The sequence below is a fragment of the Ceratotherium simum genome, chromosome 16, assembly GCF_057802395.1.
Source record: "Ceratotherium simum simum isolate JZ-2026a chromosome 16, ASM5780239v1, whole genome shotgun sequence".
NCBI classification, from domain to species: domain Eukaryota; kingdom Metazoa; phylum Chordata; class Mammalia; order Perissodactyla; family Rhinocerotidae; genus Ceratotherium; species Ceratotherium simum.
Genome location: NC_141915.1, coordinates 50,910,921 through 50,924,758, shown reverse-complemented (window position 1 = coordinate 50,924,758; position 13,838 = coordinate 50,910,921). Strand labels below are relative to the sequence as shown.

The window sequence follows — 13,838 nt, the reverse complement described above, 5'->3', positions numbered from 1 at the left end:
TTTAATCAAGTTGATCACATGCTCAGAAACCTTGCTGGGCATATCCTGGTGAATTAAATAGAAACCTGTTATATATTAATGTCCTCCACGATACTTTTACATACATATTTAATTTCTCCTTATCACTCTCCCCCTCACTGTATTTAATATTCATCTCTACAGTCCTAGTTAAACACATCTTCAGTATATCAGATTGTTTTTAGCTACTCATAACAGAAAACCTTTCTAATTGGGTTAAACAAGAAGGAACCAATTGCTTTACTTAAAAGGAAGTCCAGAGATAGGATGGGCTCCGAGTTGGTTGACTTGCTCAGCATGTCATAAGGGGCCCACTCTCTCCAAGCTTTTGCCACCTTTGTCTCAGAGTCTGGCAGATTTACTCTCCTCATGGCTGCAGAGTATTGTGCTTCTTTGTTCATGTCCAGTGGAGGAGGGAGGTTGAACCTTTCCCCCAACTAAGCCCTTGCTTCTGTCTGGTTGGTTATGTGCTTATGGCTGGAGCAACAACAGTCACCAGAGCATGCCAAGTACTGATTAGGTCAATTAGAACCTTCTCTGTAGTTGGGATCAGATCCCTTAGAAACATGTGGCTGTCTAGAAGAGGAGTGGATATTAAAAAAAATGGGGTGTGTGGGTTTTTGAGGGGAAAGAGGGGAAAATGGATACAGCCATCGCTGTGCGACATCCAAATCTCCTATGTCTGTCCCATTGCTGTGTTACTCTCCGAATTCTAAAATGTCTTCTCTATGAACTATATCTACTTTTCTAAATACTACCTGTTTTCAAAGACTATCTAAGATGATACTCATTGAAGCCTTCAGGATATAGTCCCTATCCAGATATGAACTTTTCCTCCTCTGAACTCCTGGTAGCACTGTACATGGCATGCCTCCTGTTCTGCATTGTGTTTTAGCCTTTTGGTATATATGTGTACTCATAAAGATGTAAGTTCTTTTAGGGCAGAAAATGTGCTTTACTCACCTTTATGTTCCCACCCATTCTCAGCAACTCTAAAGCTATTTATGGACTAGAGTTATTTGTCAGTAAAACTTTTATTTTTCACACAATATTGATTTAGTACTTTATAACTAAACTTTAGATCTAGGTTGTCATATATTTCACATACTGCCTTTATGATTTAAAAACTAGTTTTCAGAAATAGTTTGTTATGATAACTCAGTTTTTTTAAATTTCAGGGGAATTTGGCTTACGGAGATCATCTTTGTATTTTCTGAAGCCATCATACTGGTCAAAGAGCAAAAGAAATTATAAGGAGTTATCAGAGGGCAATGTTAATGGGAATATTAGTTTTAGTGAAATTGTTGAGCCTGTTTCTTCAGAATTTATAGGAAAAGAAGCCTTAAGGTAGGATTTAATCTTTGGCAATTTAGGTATAAGAACTACTGATGGAATATGCCACATTTGAATCCTTTTAAGTAATGCGTGTAAGCATGGTATTGTAGGAGGTTTGGTACACATTTCATTATTTTTAAAACACAGTGTTAATAAGGGCTACTTCTAAGTTCTTATTTTGTTTGCAACCATTTGGAATAAAGTTGCTGCTAGGTTTGAAATTTTATGTTTCGATGGAAAATTCTAAAAGTAATAAAACTTAGTGTTTATACAATTAAGCTGTTTTAAACTTTCTCCATTGTGTAGATTAAAATAGAATAAATATTAACTTTATAATTTTATTCAAGCTATGTTGTCTAAGTTGTACATATATTAAATTGTTCACTGTTAATTTCGTAGACCCTTAGGTATCGTGACATAATTAGCATATCAGTTTAATTAGCATATCAGTTTAATTTCTAAGAACCAAAGAAAATGGTTACTGTTCCTTGCTAGATCAGCCAAAACCAAATTAAAAAAATAATAGTGAGAAAGAGAAAAAAAAAGAAAAGTGAAAGAAAAAGTGAAGTATAATTTCTGTTTTTTAAGTTTAAGAAAAGTGTATAAAAGCTAAGGAGAGTCAGATAGGATGTAATCAGTGGGCCAGTGGTCTGCCTTCTCAAAGGTAAAATTCAAAGAGGTTACAAAACCATTAATTCTTTAAAAAATTAGGTAAAACATTTAAAGTGGAATGAGAGTCGCTTCACATTTATAGACAATTTGAAATGTGTGCTAATGTGAAATAATAGCATTTGGTTTTTAATCTTCTTTAGCTGATGCAATAAGGGTTTGACTAATTACAAACAGAGGAGTATCAAAGATGAAAAGAAATCTATAAATTACTTGAGTCAAATGCTTCACTTTCTTTTTTTTGGTGAGGAAGATTGGACCTGAGCTAACAGCTGTGTGAATCTTCCTCTAGTTTTTGTATGTGGGATGCCGCCACAGCATGGCTTGATGAGCAGTGTGTGGGTCCCTGCCCGGGACCCGATCTCACGAACCCTGGGCCCCCGAAGCAGAGTGCGCAAACTTAACCACTATGCTACTGGGCCAGCCCCATTCACTTTCTTTTTAGAAGTTGGCTTATCATGAAAAACGAATGAATGGCTTCTAAAATGGAGAGGAATACTATAATTTTCTCTTGTAGTTTGAAATACTTTTATAATTGTCAGCTCTCTTTGGTTTATTGCTTTAGTAGGAAGGTACTTTATTATTCTAATAAAATATGACAACTTTGATGAAAATATTATAGATGAAAACACACACACTTATAAACTTGCTTTAAATACTTAAAGTAGAAAATGGTGTTTTTCAGAATCAGTGGTATTCAGAAGACATACAGAAAGAAAGGTGAAAATGTGGAGGCTTTGAGAAGTAAGTAGCTTTTCTAGTATTCAGTCCATAGTATTAAAGTATAAATGGAAAAACAATTTGCATAGTTTATGGAAAATTTAAATTTTTTCGCCACAGTTTCTCTTTCCTTTAGAGATACTTTCATTTACTTATGTAGTTAATATCTATAATAAAACTAACAACATCAAAGTAGTAAAAGAAAAAAATAATATTAAGATGAAAAATATTCAACTATTTAACAAGTTTGTGTCCTTTTGCATTTTATTTTTATGTATATGTATACATGTTAGTTACTTTTGTTTCTTTTGGCCTCCCACAAGTTTTCTCAACCTCTGCACTACTGAGATTTTGGGCCTGATAATTCTTTGTTTTGGGGAACTCTCCTGAGAATTGTAAAATGTTTAGCACTGTGTCAGTCAGGGGTCTTCAGAACCAAAAGAATACACACACCCACACACCCACACACACACAGAATGAGGGGGTTGGAGGGGAGGGAGCAAGAGGGAAGGGGGAAATTTTGTATTTTTAAGGAATTGGTTCACATGGTTGTGGGGCCTCGCAAGTTGGAAATCTGCAGGGCAGCCTGGCAGCCTCTAAACTCAGGCAAGAGTTGAAATTGCCGTCTTGAGTCCAAAATTCATAGGGTAGGCTGGCAGGCTGGAAACTCAGACATAGATTTCAGGGGAAATTTGTGCTGCAGTCTTGAGGCAGAATTCTTCTCCGGGAAACTTCAGTTTTTGCTCTTCAGGCCTCCAACTGATTGGATGAGGTTCCCCAGTATTATTGAGAGTAATCTCCTTCAAGTCAGCTGATCATAAATGTTAACTACATCTACGAAATACCTTCATAGCAATGTTTACTCTAGTCTTTGACCAAACAACTGGGCATCATAGCTCTAGCCAAACTGATACAAAATTAACCATCACAAGCAGCATCCCTGGTCTCTACCTACCGTATGCCCGTAGCAGCCTCCCCCTTGCCCGGTTGTGACAACCAAAAATGTCTTCAGGCCTTGCCAAATATCCCCTGGGAAAGGAAGGCGAAATATTATCCCCCCACCCCTGCTTGAGAACTATTGGCCTAACATATGTTGACTTTTTTAGATCACCTTCATTTTATTATTTTCAAACTTATTGCCAAAAACTTTATAGTAATTTCATATTGTAAAGGTCTGTAGGATCTGTAGTGATCTCCCGATTTTTATTCCTGAGATTTGTTATTTGTACTTTTTTTCTTTTTTTGGCAGAAGTTTATCAGTAAAAATAAATCTTTTTAAAGAACCAACTGTTAGCTTTGTTGACTCTCTCTGTTATATTTGTTTTCTATTTCCTAAATTTTTGGTCTTGTTTTCTTGTTGTTTCTACTTATACATTTAAATGTTTTTTCCCCTAAATTCTTAAGATAGATGCATAGATCATTTTATAATGATGCATTTTAAATCTATAAATTTTAATCTAAGCATGGCTTTAGCTGCATTGTACAAATCTTGACAGGTTGTTTTCATTATTCAGTTTTAAATATTTCTAATTTCCATTATGTTTTTATCTTTGCATGGATTATTTATATGTTTAGATTTTTAACTATATGGTAATTTATCTTTTTGTTATAGATTTCTACTTTAATTCCACTGTACTCAGAGAACATAGTCTTATGATTCATTTTAGCTTTGTGAAATTTATTTAGATTTGATGGCCCAGCGTATGGTCAGTTTTTGTACATGATCTGTGTGCACTTGTACAAAACATATTCTGCAGTTGTCGTATATACTGTTCTGTATCAGGTCAAGTGGGTTGTGTTTTTGAAATCTGTATGTTTACTAATTTATTTTCTGTGGGATTGCTTCTATCATTTATTGAGAGAGATAAATTAAAAGTAAAAATCTTCAATTATGATGGTGAATTTTATTTTCTCTTATACGTCTGTCATTGTTTTCCTTTACATATTTTTCAGACTATGCAATTAGATACATACAAATATAGAGTTATAGCTTCCTAATGAGTTGAACCTTTTCTCATTAAGGGGTGTATCTCTAGTAATATTTTTTGCATAAATTATGCTCTTTACACTAGTGATTACATGGTATATGTTTTTCCATCCTTTTTCTTTCTATTTGTTTTTAAAGGTGGGTCTGTTATAAGTACTGTATAGTTGTTATTGTAGTTTCAAAATCTGATCTGAAAATCTTTTTCTGTTTGGAATATTTAGTGCATTTGCCTTTAATGAGATTATTGCTATACTTGAATTTTAATCCTCCATCTTATTACTTTGTTACTGTTTATCTCACCTATCCTGTTTTTTCTTTATCTTTCTTGCCTTTTTTGGTTGATTGAACATAGTTATCTTTTTCTTGCATTATAACTTACAGTTAGTAAAGTACACAAATCTTAAATGTACAGCTTGGTGAATCTTTTACAAATGTATACAGCCATATAACCACTACCCAGATAAAAATAGAGAACATTTCTAGCACTCTAAAGGTTTGCTTATGCCCCCTTTCCAATCAATACCATCCTCCCCAGGATAGCCACTCTTCTAAGCTCTATCACTGTGAGTTAGCTTTACCTATTCTTGAATTTCCTATCAGTAGAATCATATAGAATGTTCTCTGGCTTCTTTTACTCAATATTATGTCTAAGATTCATCCATGTTGCTTTCTGTCACCGTACTTTGTTCTTTATCATTGCTGTCTAGTTTTCTATTGTGAATGAATATACGATGATTTATTTTTCCTTAGTACTTGATGAGTAGAATTGCTAGGTCATATGTTTAACTTTAGTAAGTACTCTGAACAGGTTTCTAAAGTTGGTACCCTTTTTCACCGTGACCATTAATGTGTGACAGTTCCATTTGCTCCACATCCTCGCCCACCTTTGATATTGTCCGTCTTTTAACTTCAGCTATTCTGCTAGGGTATAATGACAAGTTAACATAGTTTTAATTTGCATTTACCATATAACTAATGCTATTGCTTACCTTTTCATATGATTATTGGCATTTGGATGTTCTCTTTCATGAAGTACTTATTCAGATTTTTTGCACATTTTAGTTCCAGGACTTTTGTTAGATATATGTATTCAAATATTCCAGTCTGAGGCTTGCCTTTTCGTTCTCCTAATAGTGTCTTTTGATGAATACAAGTTCTTAATTTGAATGAAGTCTAATTCATGAATCCATTCTTTTATGGTTTCAGTGTTTTTTGAGTCTTGTTTTATTCAACATTGGAGGTGATATATAGCCTCCAGTGTAGGTTATTCAACTGCAGGTTATAGCCAGTGCAAAGAGGCAAGAGGAAGAAATAAAAGGCATCCAGATTGGAAAGGAACAAGTGAAACTATTAATATACAGTTGATATGAGTGTCCATTTACAAAATCCGATTAGATCTACAAAAAAGTTAGTTTAGCAAGGTGAGAGGATATAAGGTAAATATAGAAAAATCAATTGTATGTCTATATACTACCAGCAATTGGAAGATAAAAATTATGCTTATGTTAGCATCAAAAAATATGATATACTTATAGATAAATATGACAGATGTGACAGATATGTACCCTGAAAAATAAAATAACATTGCTGAGAGAAATTAAAGAATATCTGAATAAATGAAGAGAAATACCATGTTCATAGGTGAGAAGACTCAATGTTTAGATGTCAGTTTTACCCAAATTTCAGTAGATTCAAACACAGTGAAAATTCTGTTAGGCTTTTTGGGTAGATTTTGACAAACTGATTATACAGTTTTTATGAAAATGCACTTTCTTTCAGCTCTTTAAAATGTAATTCTGTTGTCTTCTTGTTTCCATTGTTTTGGTTGCAAAGAGAGCTGTTAGTTTTATTTCTCTGTTGTTGTTACATACCTTTTCCTGGCTGTTTTTAAAGATCTTTCTGTTTGTTTTGGTTTTCAGCAGTTTTGCTGTGACATGGCTTGCTGATTTGTTTGTTTGCTTTTACATTTATTCTGCTTTGGTTGTATAGTGCTTCTTGAATCTGTGCCTTGGTGTCTTCTATTTTAGAAAATTCCCAGCCATTTCTTTTCCAACATTGCTTCTGTCCTACTTTGTCTTTTCTCCTCCTCTAGGTTTATTATTACATGTTATGACTTTTCATTTTATCCCATTTGTCTTTTATTCTCTTTTCTGAATTTTTTGTTCTTTTGTCTCTCTGTGCTTTAGTCTAGATATTTTCTCCTGACTGTTCTTGTCATTCTCTAATTTTCTCTTTAGTTGGGTCTAATCTGCTGATAAACTATCTATTGAAATATTTTCACTTATCTTTTCTGGTTTTTGTCTTTCCTCTTGGTTCTATTTATATAGTTTTTAGTTCTTTGCTGACATTCTCTTATGAATGTGATAGCATAGTTATTTTAAAATCTTGTCATATGGTGCCAATATCTACATGGCCTCTGGATCTATTTCTATTGCCTATTTTTTCTATTGGGTTTTGGTCTTATCTTGCTTTCTCCTGCCTGGTTATTTTTGGCTGAGTGCTATATATTGCATATGAATAATTGTAGAGATTGTTTGCTGTTCTGCATGATGTGATCTTCCTCTAGAAGAGAATTTATTTTTTGCTTCTCGCCTGCAGCTCTAGGGATACTAACAATCCCAGATCACCTTCATCAAATCAGGGGCTATGATTATTTGAAGCTGGTTTTTCAGATTGTTGTCTCCTTTCTTCCTTCAGTCATTGACGCATGCATCTAGTGATATTTCTTTATTCAATATGCCTTTTATTTAAATTGGACCTTTCAAGCCTTTACTTAGCCATTCTCATGCAGTTGGTTAATTTCTAGTTTTTTGCTAATATATTTGACATGCTGTAAGTATCCTTGGGAACAAATTTTTATTTGTCTCTTTATCTGTTTTAATTCCCTTGGAAATTCTCAAAAGTGGGTACACAGAAATCACCCCCCCCCCAAAATCTTGTGCACCTTCTGAATCTATTAGTTTAACAAAAAAATAGAAGTTTATTTTCTGTTATTTTTCTTATTGTTTATACCATTGACTATAACAAAGAATTATTCTTATGCTAGAATATTAAATATTATGCTATTAAATATGCTGGTAACTTTACATCTGTCTTTAAATTTATTAACTTATTTCAGGATGCTCAAGTATTATGAATCATCTTGCATAGCTCAACAGAAATAAAAATCACATATGAGTTTTCTCCTTCTTTCCTGTACTAGGTTTGTCATTTGACATATACGAGGGTCAGATTACTGCATTACTTGGCCACAGTGGAACAGGGAAGAGTACGTTGATGAATATTCTTTGTGGATTATGCCCACCTTCTGATGGTGAGAGTTTTTTGACTTAAAAAAAAATCTCTTACTTCGTTTTATTAGCCTTATTAACTAAGGTATCACAATATAATTATTTGAAATATGTATGGATTGATTTTTGTCAGTGATTTGGGACCAACTTTTGTGTCTATAAAGGTATTTTTATCTTTTTGTTGATTGCACACATTTGTCTGTTTTTCAGTAGAAAATAAAAATGATTCAGTCATGTTTAATAAAGTAAAAAAGATGTAATTTTGTACCTATTTTATCAGATTTTTGTGTGTGTGTGTGTTTATTTTTCAAGGAAGGATAAATCAGTAATTAATTGGAAATTAAATGAGATCTAGAGACATTTCAGGTTGAGAAAATAGAAACAGATTTCTAAGTATGCAGCAGTAGTTCAAAAGGAAAGAATGATAAATGTCAATACCATCTCCTAAAATAGAATTTTAAGAGCAATATCTCAAACGTTTAATTGTTATGTGTGATTGCCCTATAGGGGAGAATTCAGTATGGCGGCTCCACATTTCCACAATAACTGAACACAGGTAGAGTGGCAGTACAATAAATATTTTACTTTAAGAAAGGGCCAAATTTTCATGTATTGCATCTGCATCTTTTTATTTTATTTATTTATTAATTAATTTTTTTTGTGAGGAAGATCAGCCCTGAGATAACATCTGCCAATCCTCCTCTATTTTTGCTGAGGAAAACTGGCCCTGGGCTAACATCCGTGCCCATCTTCCTCCACTTTATATGGGACGCCGCCACAGCATGGCTTGCCAAGCGGTGCGTTGGTGTGCGCCCGGGATCCGAACTGGCAAACCCCTGGCCGCTGCAGCGGAGCGCGCACGCTTAACCACTTGCGCCACCGGGCCGGCCCCCGCATCTGCATCTTTTTAAATGTAGTTTAACTTTTAAAATTAGTTTGATTTTTTTGCTTATTCCTAATTGTGTCACTCTTTGATGGTAATAATAATATCTGACATTTATATAAGAATTTATGATTTTTGTTAACGATTTTCCATACATTATCATCTTGATTTAACAGTTCTTAAGAGGGATATTTTAGCACAGTTTATATAAGAGAAAAGCTGTAATTCAGGCTGATTTTTCTCAAGACCGCACAACTACTTAGGGGAAAATTTTTAGTTCTTTGTTCTCTCTGCTAATCCATAATGTCTGGAAATGAAGAAAAATTATTACTGGAATATAAGTGTAAGTAATGCACCCGTGAAGCTTCTGTTTTTTTGCTCTTTGCACTATATAATATGACCTGAAAATGAAGGAAGATGTGATTGGAATATAAGTGGAAGCAAATCACCAATAGTATGGAAATGAGGGTGTGTTCTCTCTTCCAAATTTATATTAACTCTTACCTTATATGTTTATTACATACAAGTAACTATTAGTGTATATAAAGCATATATACTTTTTAATACTTAATATATTTATTATAAATTTAAATATATGTTTTGCTTTTAGGATTTGCCTGTATATATGGACACAGAGTCTCAGAAATAGATGAAATGTTTGAAGCAAGAAAAATGATCGGCATTTGTCCACAGTTAGATATGCACTTTGATGTTTTGACAGTAGAAGAAAACTTATCCATTTTGGCTTCAATCAAAGGAATACCAGCCAATAATGTAATACAAGAAGTATGTTATTCATATAGAAATCTTTACTTTTATTCCCTGTAAATTAATAACCTTTTGTAATAACTTGTGTAATAAAAATATGCTTGGAAATCTAAATATAATACCTGTTCTGAGCCAGTAAACAGAAAATCGTTACAAAGAATTAGATAGAATTTGGAGTAAAAGTTTTAGCACATATAAAATAGTGGTTGTTCATCTGGAGGATACTAATCTCTAAATATAAGTATGTTTCTTTTCTTCCTTCCTTTTCTTTCACATCTGCCCTCTCCCCCTAGCCACACACACACATAGAGCCTTCATACTGATCCCTTCCCGACTACCCAGGAAGTCACAGAAGTAAAACAGACCTTTCCATCAGGAATCTTGTTATCTGTTGTTTCAAAATTGTATATGAATATATGTCAAAATTAAATTATATACTAAAAGAACATTTTTGAAGTTGGTATTAAAAATGGAACACTTAAAAACTAATATTGATAATTATGTAATTGGTGTGATTTAAAAAATAATATTGTTCACACTTTACTTTTACAGGTGCAGAAGGTTTTACTGGATTTAGACATGCAGGCTATCAAAGATAATCAAGCTAAAAAGTTAAGTGGTGGTCAAAAAAGAAAACTGTCTTTAGGAATTGCTGTTCTTGGGAATCCAAAGGTAAACAAATATTAGTGTCCCTGATGAGATAATTTTAAATTGTGTTGAATAAAAAAGTAGGTTGTAGAAAGATATGTACACATACACACATTATGTGAAGTTTGAACATACATAAAATACTGTACATTATTATGGATGTAATTATAGTAATAAGATTTTAAAACTGAAGTCAGAAAGATATCTAACATCTTTATGACAGTGGTCACTTCTAGGAAGGGGAATGGGAAGGATGGACTTTAGTTATATCTGCAGTGTTTTATTTCTTTAAAAAAAGATCTCAAGAAAATGGCCAAAAAGTAGCATTTTAAATTTACTAAAATTTCTTAAATTTCAGTGGTGGCTATAGTAGTATTGTTCTATTATTCTTTATGGTTTTCTCTATAGTTGTAATAGTTCATAATAAAAATTTAAAAATAAAATCAAAGGAATAGTTCAGTTTTTCACTGCCCTGCTTACTTAATTTTATATGTCTGTTTTGTGCTGTTCTCTGTCTTGTAGAAACAGAGAACCAGCTGATACAATGCACAGTACTAGAAAGCTGCCAGGTACGTGCCTGCAGCCAGGAGCCCCATTGGTTTCTACCATCCTGCCACATTTCCCCTTGCTGCTGCAGCTTGGGGATGGCTCTCTGTTCTGGCTTTGTGTTCATTTAGCTTCCTCCCAAACCCCACCACCATGTGTTTGAAATCAAAGATAGTCTTAAAACAAATTGCTTGCTTTGAACTAATATAGGACATACTTCTCTAACAAGCGATTGTTAGATCTACAAAATTTAATCGTTCAGATAAAAGCAGTATACTTAATGTTTTATTTTTTTGTTTCTCTGATTGTTATTATGCTTATGTCTTATATATCACAGACATTAGTCTTTTAAAATTAAACCAAGGAAAGTATTCACATGCCAAACTAATAATTTTTAAAATTTATGTTAGGGGGCCGGCCCAGTGGTGCAAGTGGTTAAGTGTACAAGTGCCGCTTCGGCGGCCCCGGGTTCACAGGCCCGGATCCCAGGCGCGCACTGACACAACACTTGTCAAGCCATGCTGTGGCGGCGTCCCATATAAAGTAGAGGAAGATGGGCAGGGATGTTAGCTCAGGGCGAATCTTACTCAGCAAAAAAAAGAGGAGGATTGGCATTGGATGTTAGCTCAGGGCTGATCTTCTTCACACACACACACAAAAATTATGTTAACTCACATATGAGTGAAAAACTCAGGTCTAATATATTTATGATTGGAAATAGTAACTTGGAATGGAGAAGTGTTAAAGTGTCCACATAAATTTTATGTATTTTGGTTTTCCTGAGGATTCCTTGCCTTTGCCATCCCTTTTCACACAGATACTCTTGCTAGATGAACCAACAGCTGGAATGGACCCCTGTTCTCGTCATATTGTTTGGAATCTTCTAAAATACAGAAAATCTAATAGAGTGACAGTGTTTAGTACTCATTTCATGGATGAAGCTGACATTCTTGCTGGTGAGATTTTTTACTTTATTTTTGAAGGATAAGGTTATGGGGCCAAATGGGAGATTGGACATAGAGATGCTAAATCCTGAGGAGTAAATAAAGAAACTGTGCGTTCTTCACAAAAAAGCTTTAAAATTTTTAAAAACTACATATTTTTGTATTGGAGAGTCCCTGAGGCCACCCCAAGTTCAATAATTTGCTAGGAGAACTCATAAGACTTGCATAGTCATACTCATGGGTATGATTTGTGACAGTGAAACTGAAAGGATACAAAGCAAAGTCAGCAAAGGGAAGAGGCACATGGGACAAAGTCTAGAGGAACCAGACAGAAGCTTCCAAGAATCTCCCAACGGAGTCACACAGGATGCGCTGAATTTCTCCAGCAATGAGTTGTTAACAACACGTGTGAAATGTTTTCTCCTGGGGAAGCTCATTAGAGACTCAGTGCCCAAGGTTTTTGTTGGGTGCTGGTCATGTAGGCACCCTCTGCCTAGCATATACCAAAATTCCAGACTCCCAGAAGGAAAGGAGGTGTTAACCATAATTTACATTGTTTGTACAGTTTAGGTACAGTGAGCCACCCTTATCTGTTCTGGGAATGATGAGAATGCTCTTAAAATCCAGGTTTCCAGACACCAGTCAAGGGCCAGCCTTGTAAGCAGGTCTTTCTAAGAATAACGGTCTCAGGCCTGCTATGTTAACTGTTTTCTGCACAATTTTAAACATAGACACATATATAAAGAATCTAGATTTAAGCCAACACATGGTTTTTAATAACTGTGACAAGACCCAGGAGTTTGAAATGCTAGAGCAACTTCTGTTTATAATATAATCTAATAAATAGGTTATGTGATTCATTTTTTCAGTAGTATCTTTGTTTTTAAAAAAAACCTAACATTTTGTTTTCATTGCTTTTTTGTCTTTTTTACATGTGTTTATAAAGGAAATTGAAAGCACTTGTATTAGTAAGCCCTTTAGGAAGAGGTAATCCATAAAATATGAATGCCAATTATTAATGCTGTTACTAACTTAAAAATTGAAATGCAAATCTCTGTTTACAGATAGGAAAGCTGTCATATCACAAGGAATGTTGAAATGTGTTGGTTCTTCAATTTTTCTCAAAAGTAAATGGGGGATTGGCTACCGCCTGAGGTATCATTCATTCTTTATTGACTTTGTTCATTATTGTATTCTTGATATACTGTTGTTGTATTTAGGGTCTTCCATAATGTGCTTTGACCTTTTTTTTATGGCACTAACTTTAACTTACAGCATTCAGAATTTACTTTTAGATGTTTACTGAGTAATCATAAAAAAAGTATGATTTTTTGTTTTCTCTAGCATGTACATAGACAGATATTGTGCTATGGAATCTCTTTCTTCTCTGGTTAAACAACACATACCTGGAGCTACTTTATTACAACAAAATGACCAACAACTTGTGTATAGCTTGCCCTTTAAGGACATGGACAAATTCTCAGGTATTACCTACTTTCAGTTTCTTGTTGTTGAACCAGGATCTTGCACTGGGAATAGGTTTTCTTGATTTACTTTCTTGTTTACTTTTCTGTGTAAATTTACATGCTCCTACGTGGCCAGAGTTAATATTTCGTTTCTGCTTTATTTTACTTTTGAAAATCAGAAATACTACAAGCTAATGTATTGTTTTTGTTACAATATGCGATAAACTGTAACCAATTTGTTAAGTAAATAATTGTGTTTGCTTTGTTGTCAAGAAAGAAAGAAATTGCTGCATTTGCTTGTAGGCCTCCGGGGAATAAGATGTTTACACATTTATAGTTGTTTGTATATATCCTCAGGTTCTTTTCCAGTTTCATGATTCCATAGTGAATTCCGTGATTATATGGTAAACTCTGGAATTATTTTAATTGTAGCATTATTTTTCCACTTTATAATGAGGAACTGAAACTCAGTCTCCTTTATCTGTTTAGGGATCTCTTACAGGGATATTACTTATGTAGATATTGTGTAGTCTCCTTTATCTGTTTAGGGGTCTCTTAAAAGGA

General features: G+C 34.0%; 1 protein-coding gene across 3 annotated transcripts in view; it reads left to right on the top strand.

Annotated features, from left to right (window-relative positions):
- ABCA5 (ATP binding cassette subfamily A member 5) overlaps positions 1 to 13,838 on the top strand; it is a 65,927-nt gene that overhangs the window by 23,107 nt on the left and 28,982 nt on the right. For 2 of the 3 annotated variants that reach the window (XM_087441488.1, XM_087441487.1), the window contains 8 exons: positions 1,197 to 1,365; positions 2,708 to 2,766; positions 7,932 to 8,042; positions 9,513 to 9,688; positions 10,223 to 10,342; positions 11,682 to 11,820; positions 12,873 to 12,963; positions 13,153 to 13,292. In XM_087441488.1, coding sequence (XP_087297614.1) covers positions 1,197 to 1,365; positions 2,708 to 2,766; positions 7,932 to 8,042; positions 9,513 to 9,688; positions 10,223 to 10,342; positions 11,682 to 11,820; positions 12,873 to 12,963; positions 13,153 to 13,292 — 1,005 coding nt within the window. The remainder of the gene's footprint in view (positions 1 to 1,196; positions 1,366 to 2,707; positions 2,767 to 7,931; positions 8,043 to 9,512; positions 9,689 to 10,222; positions 10,343 to 11,681; positions 11,821 to 12,872; positions 12,964 to 13,152; positions 13,293 to 13,838) is intronic. The other variant, XM_087441486.1, reaches the window with a different exon arrangement.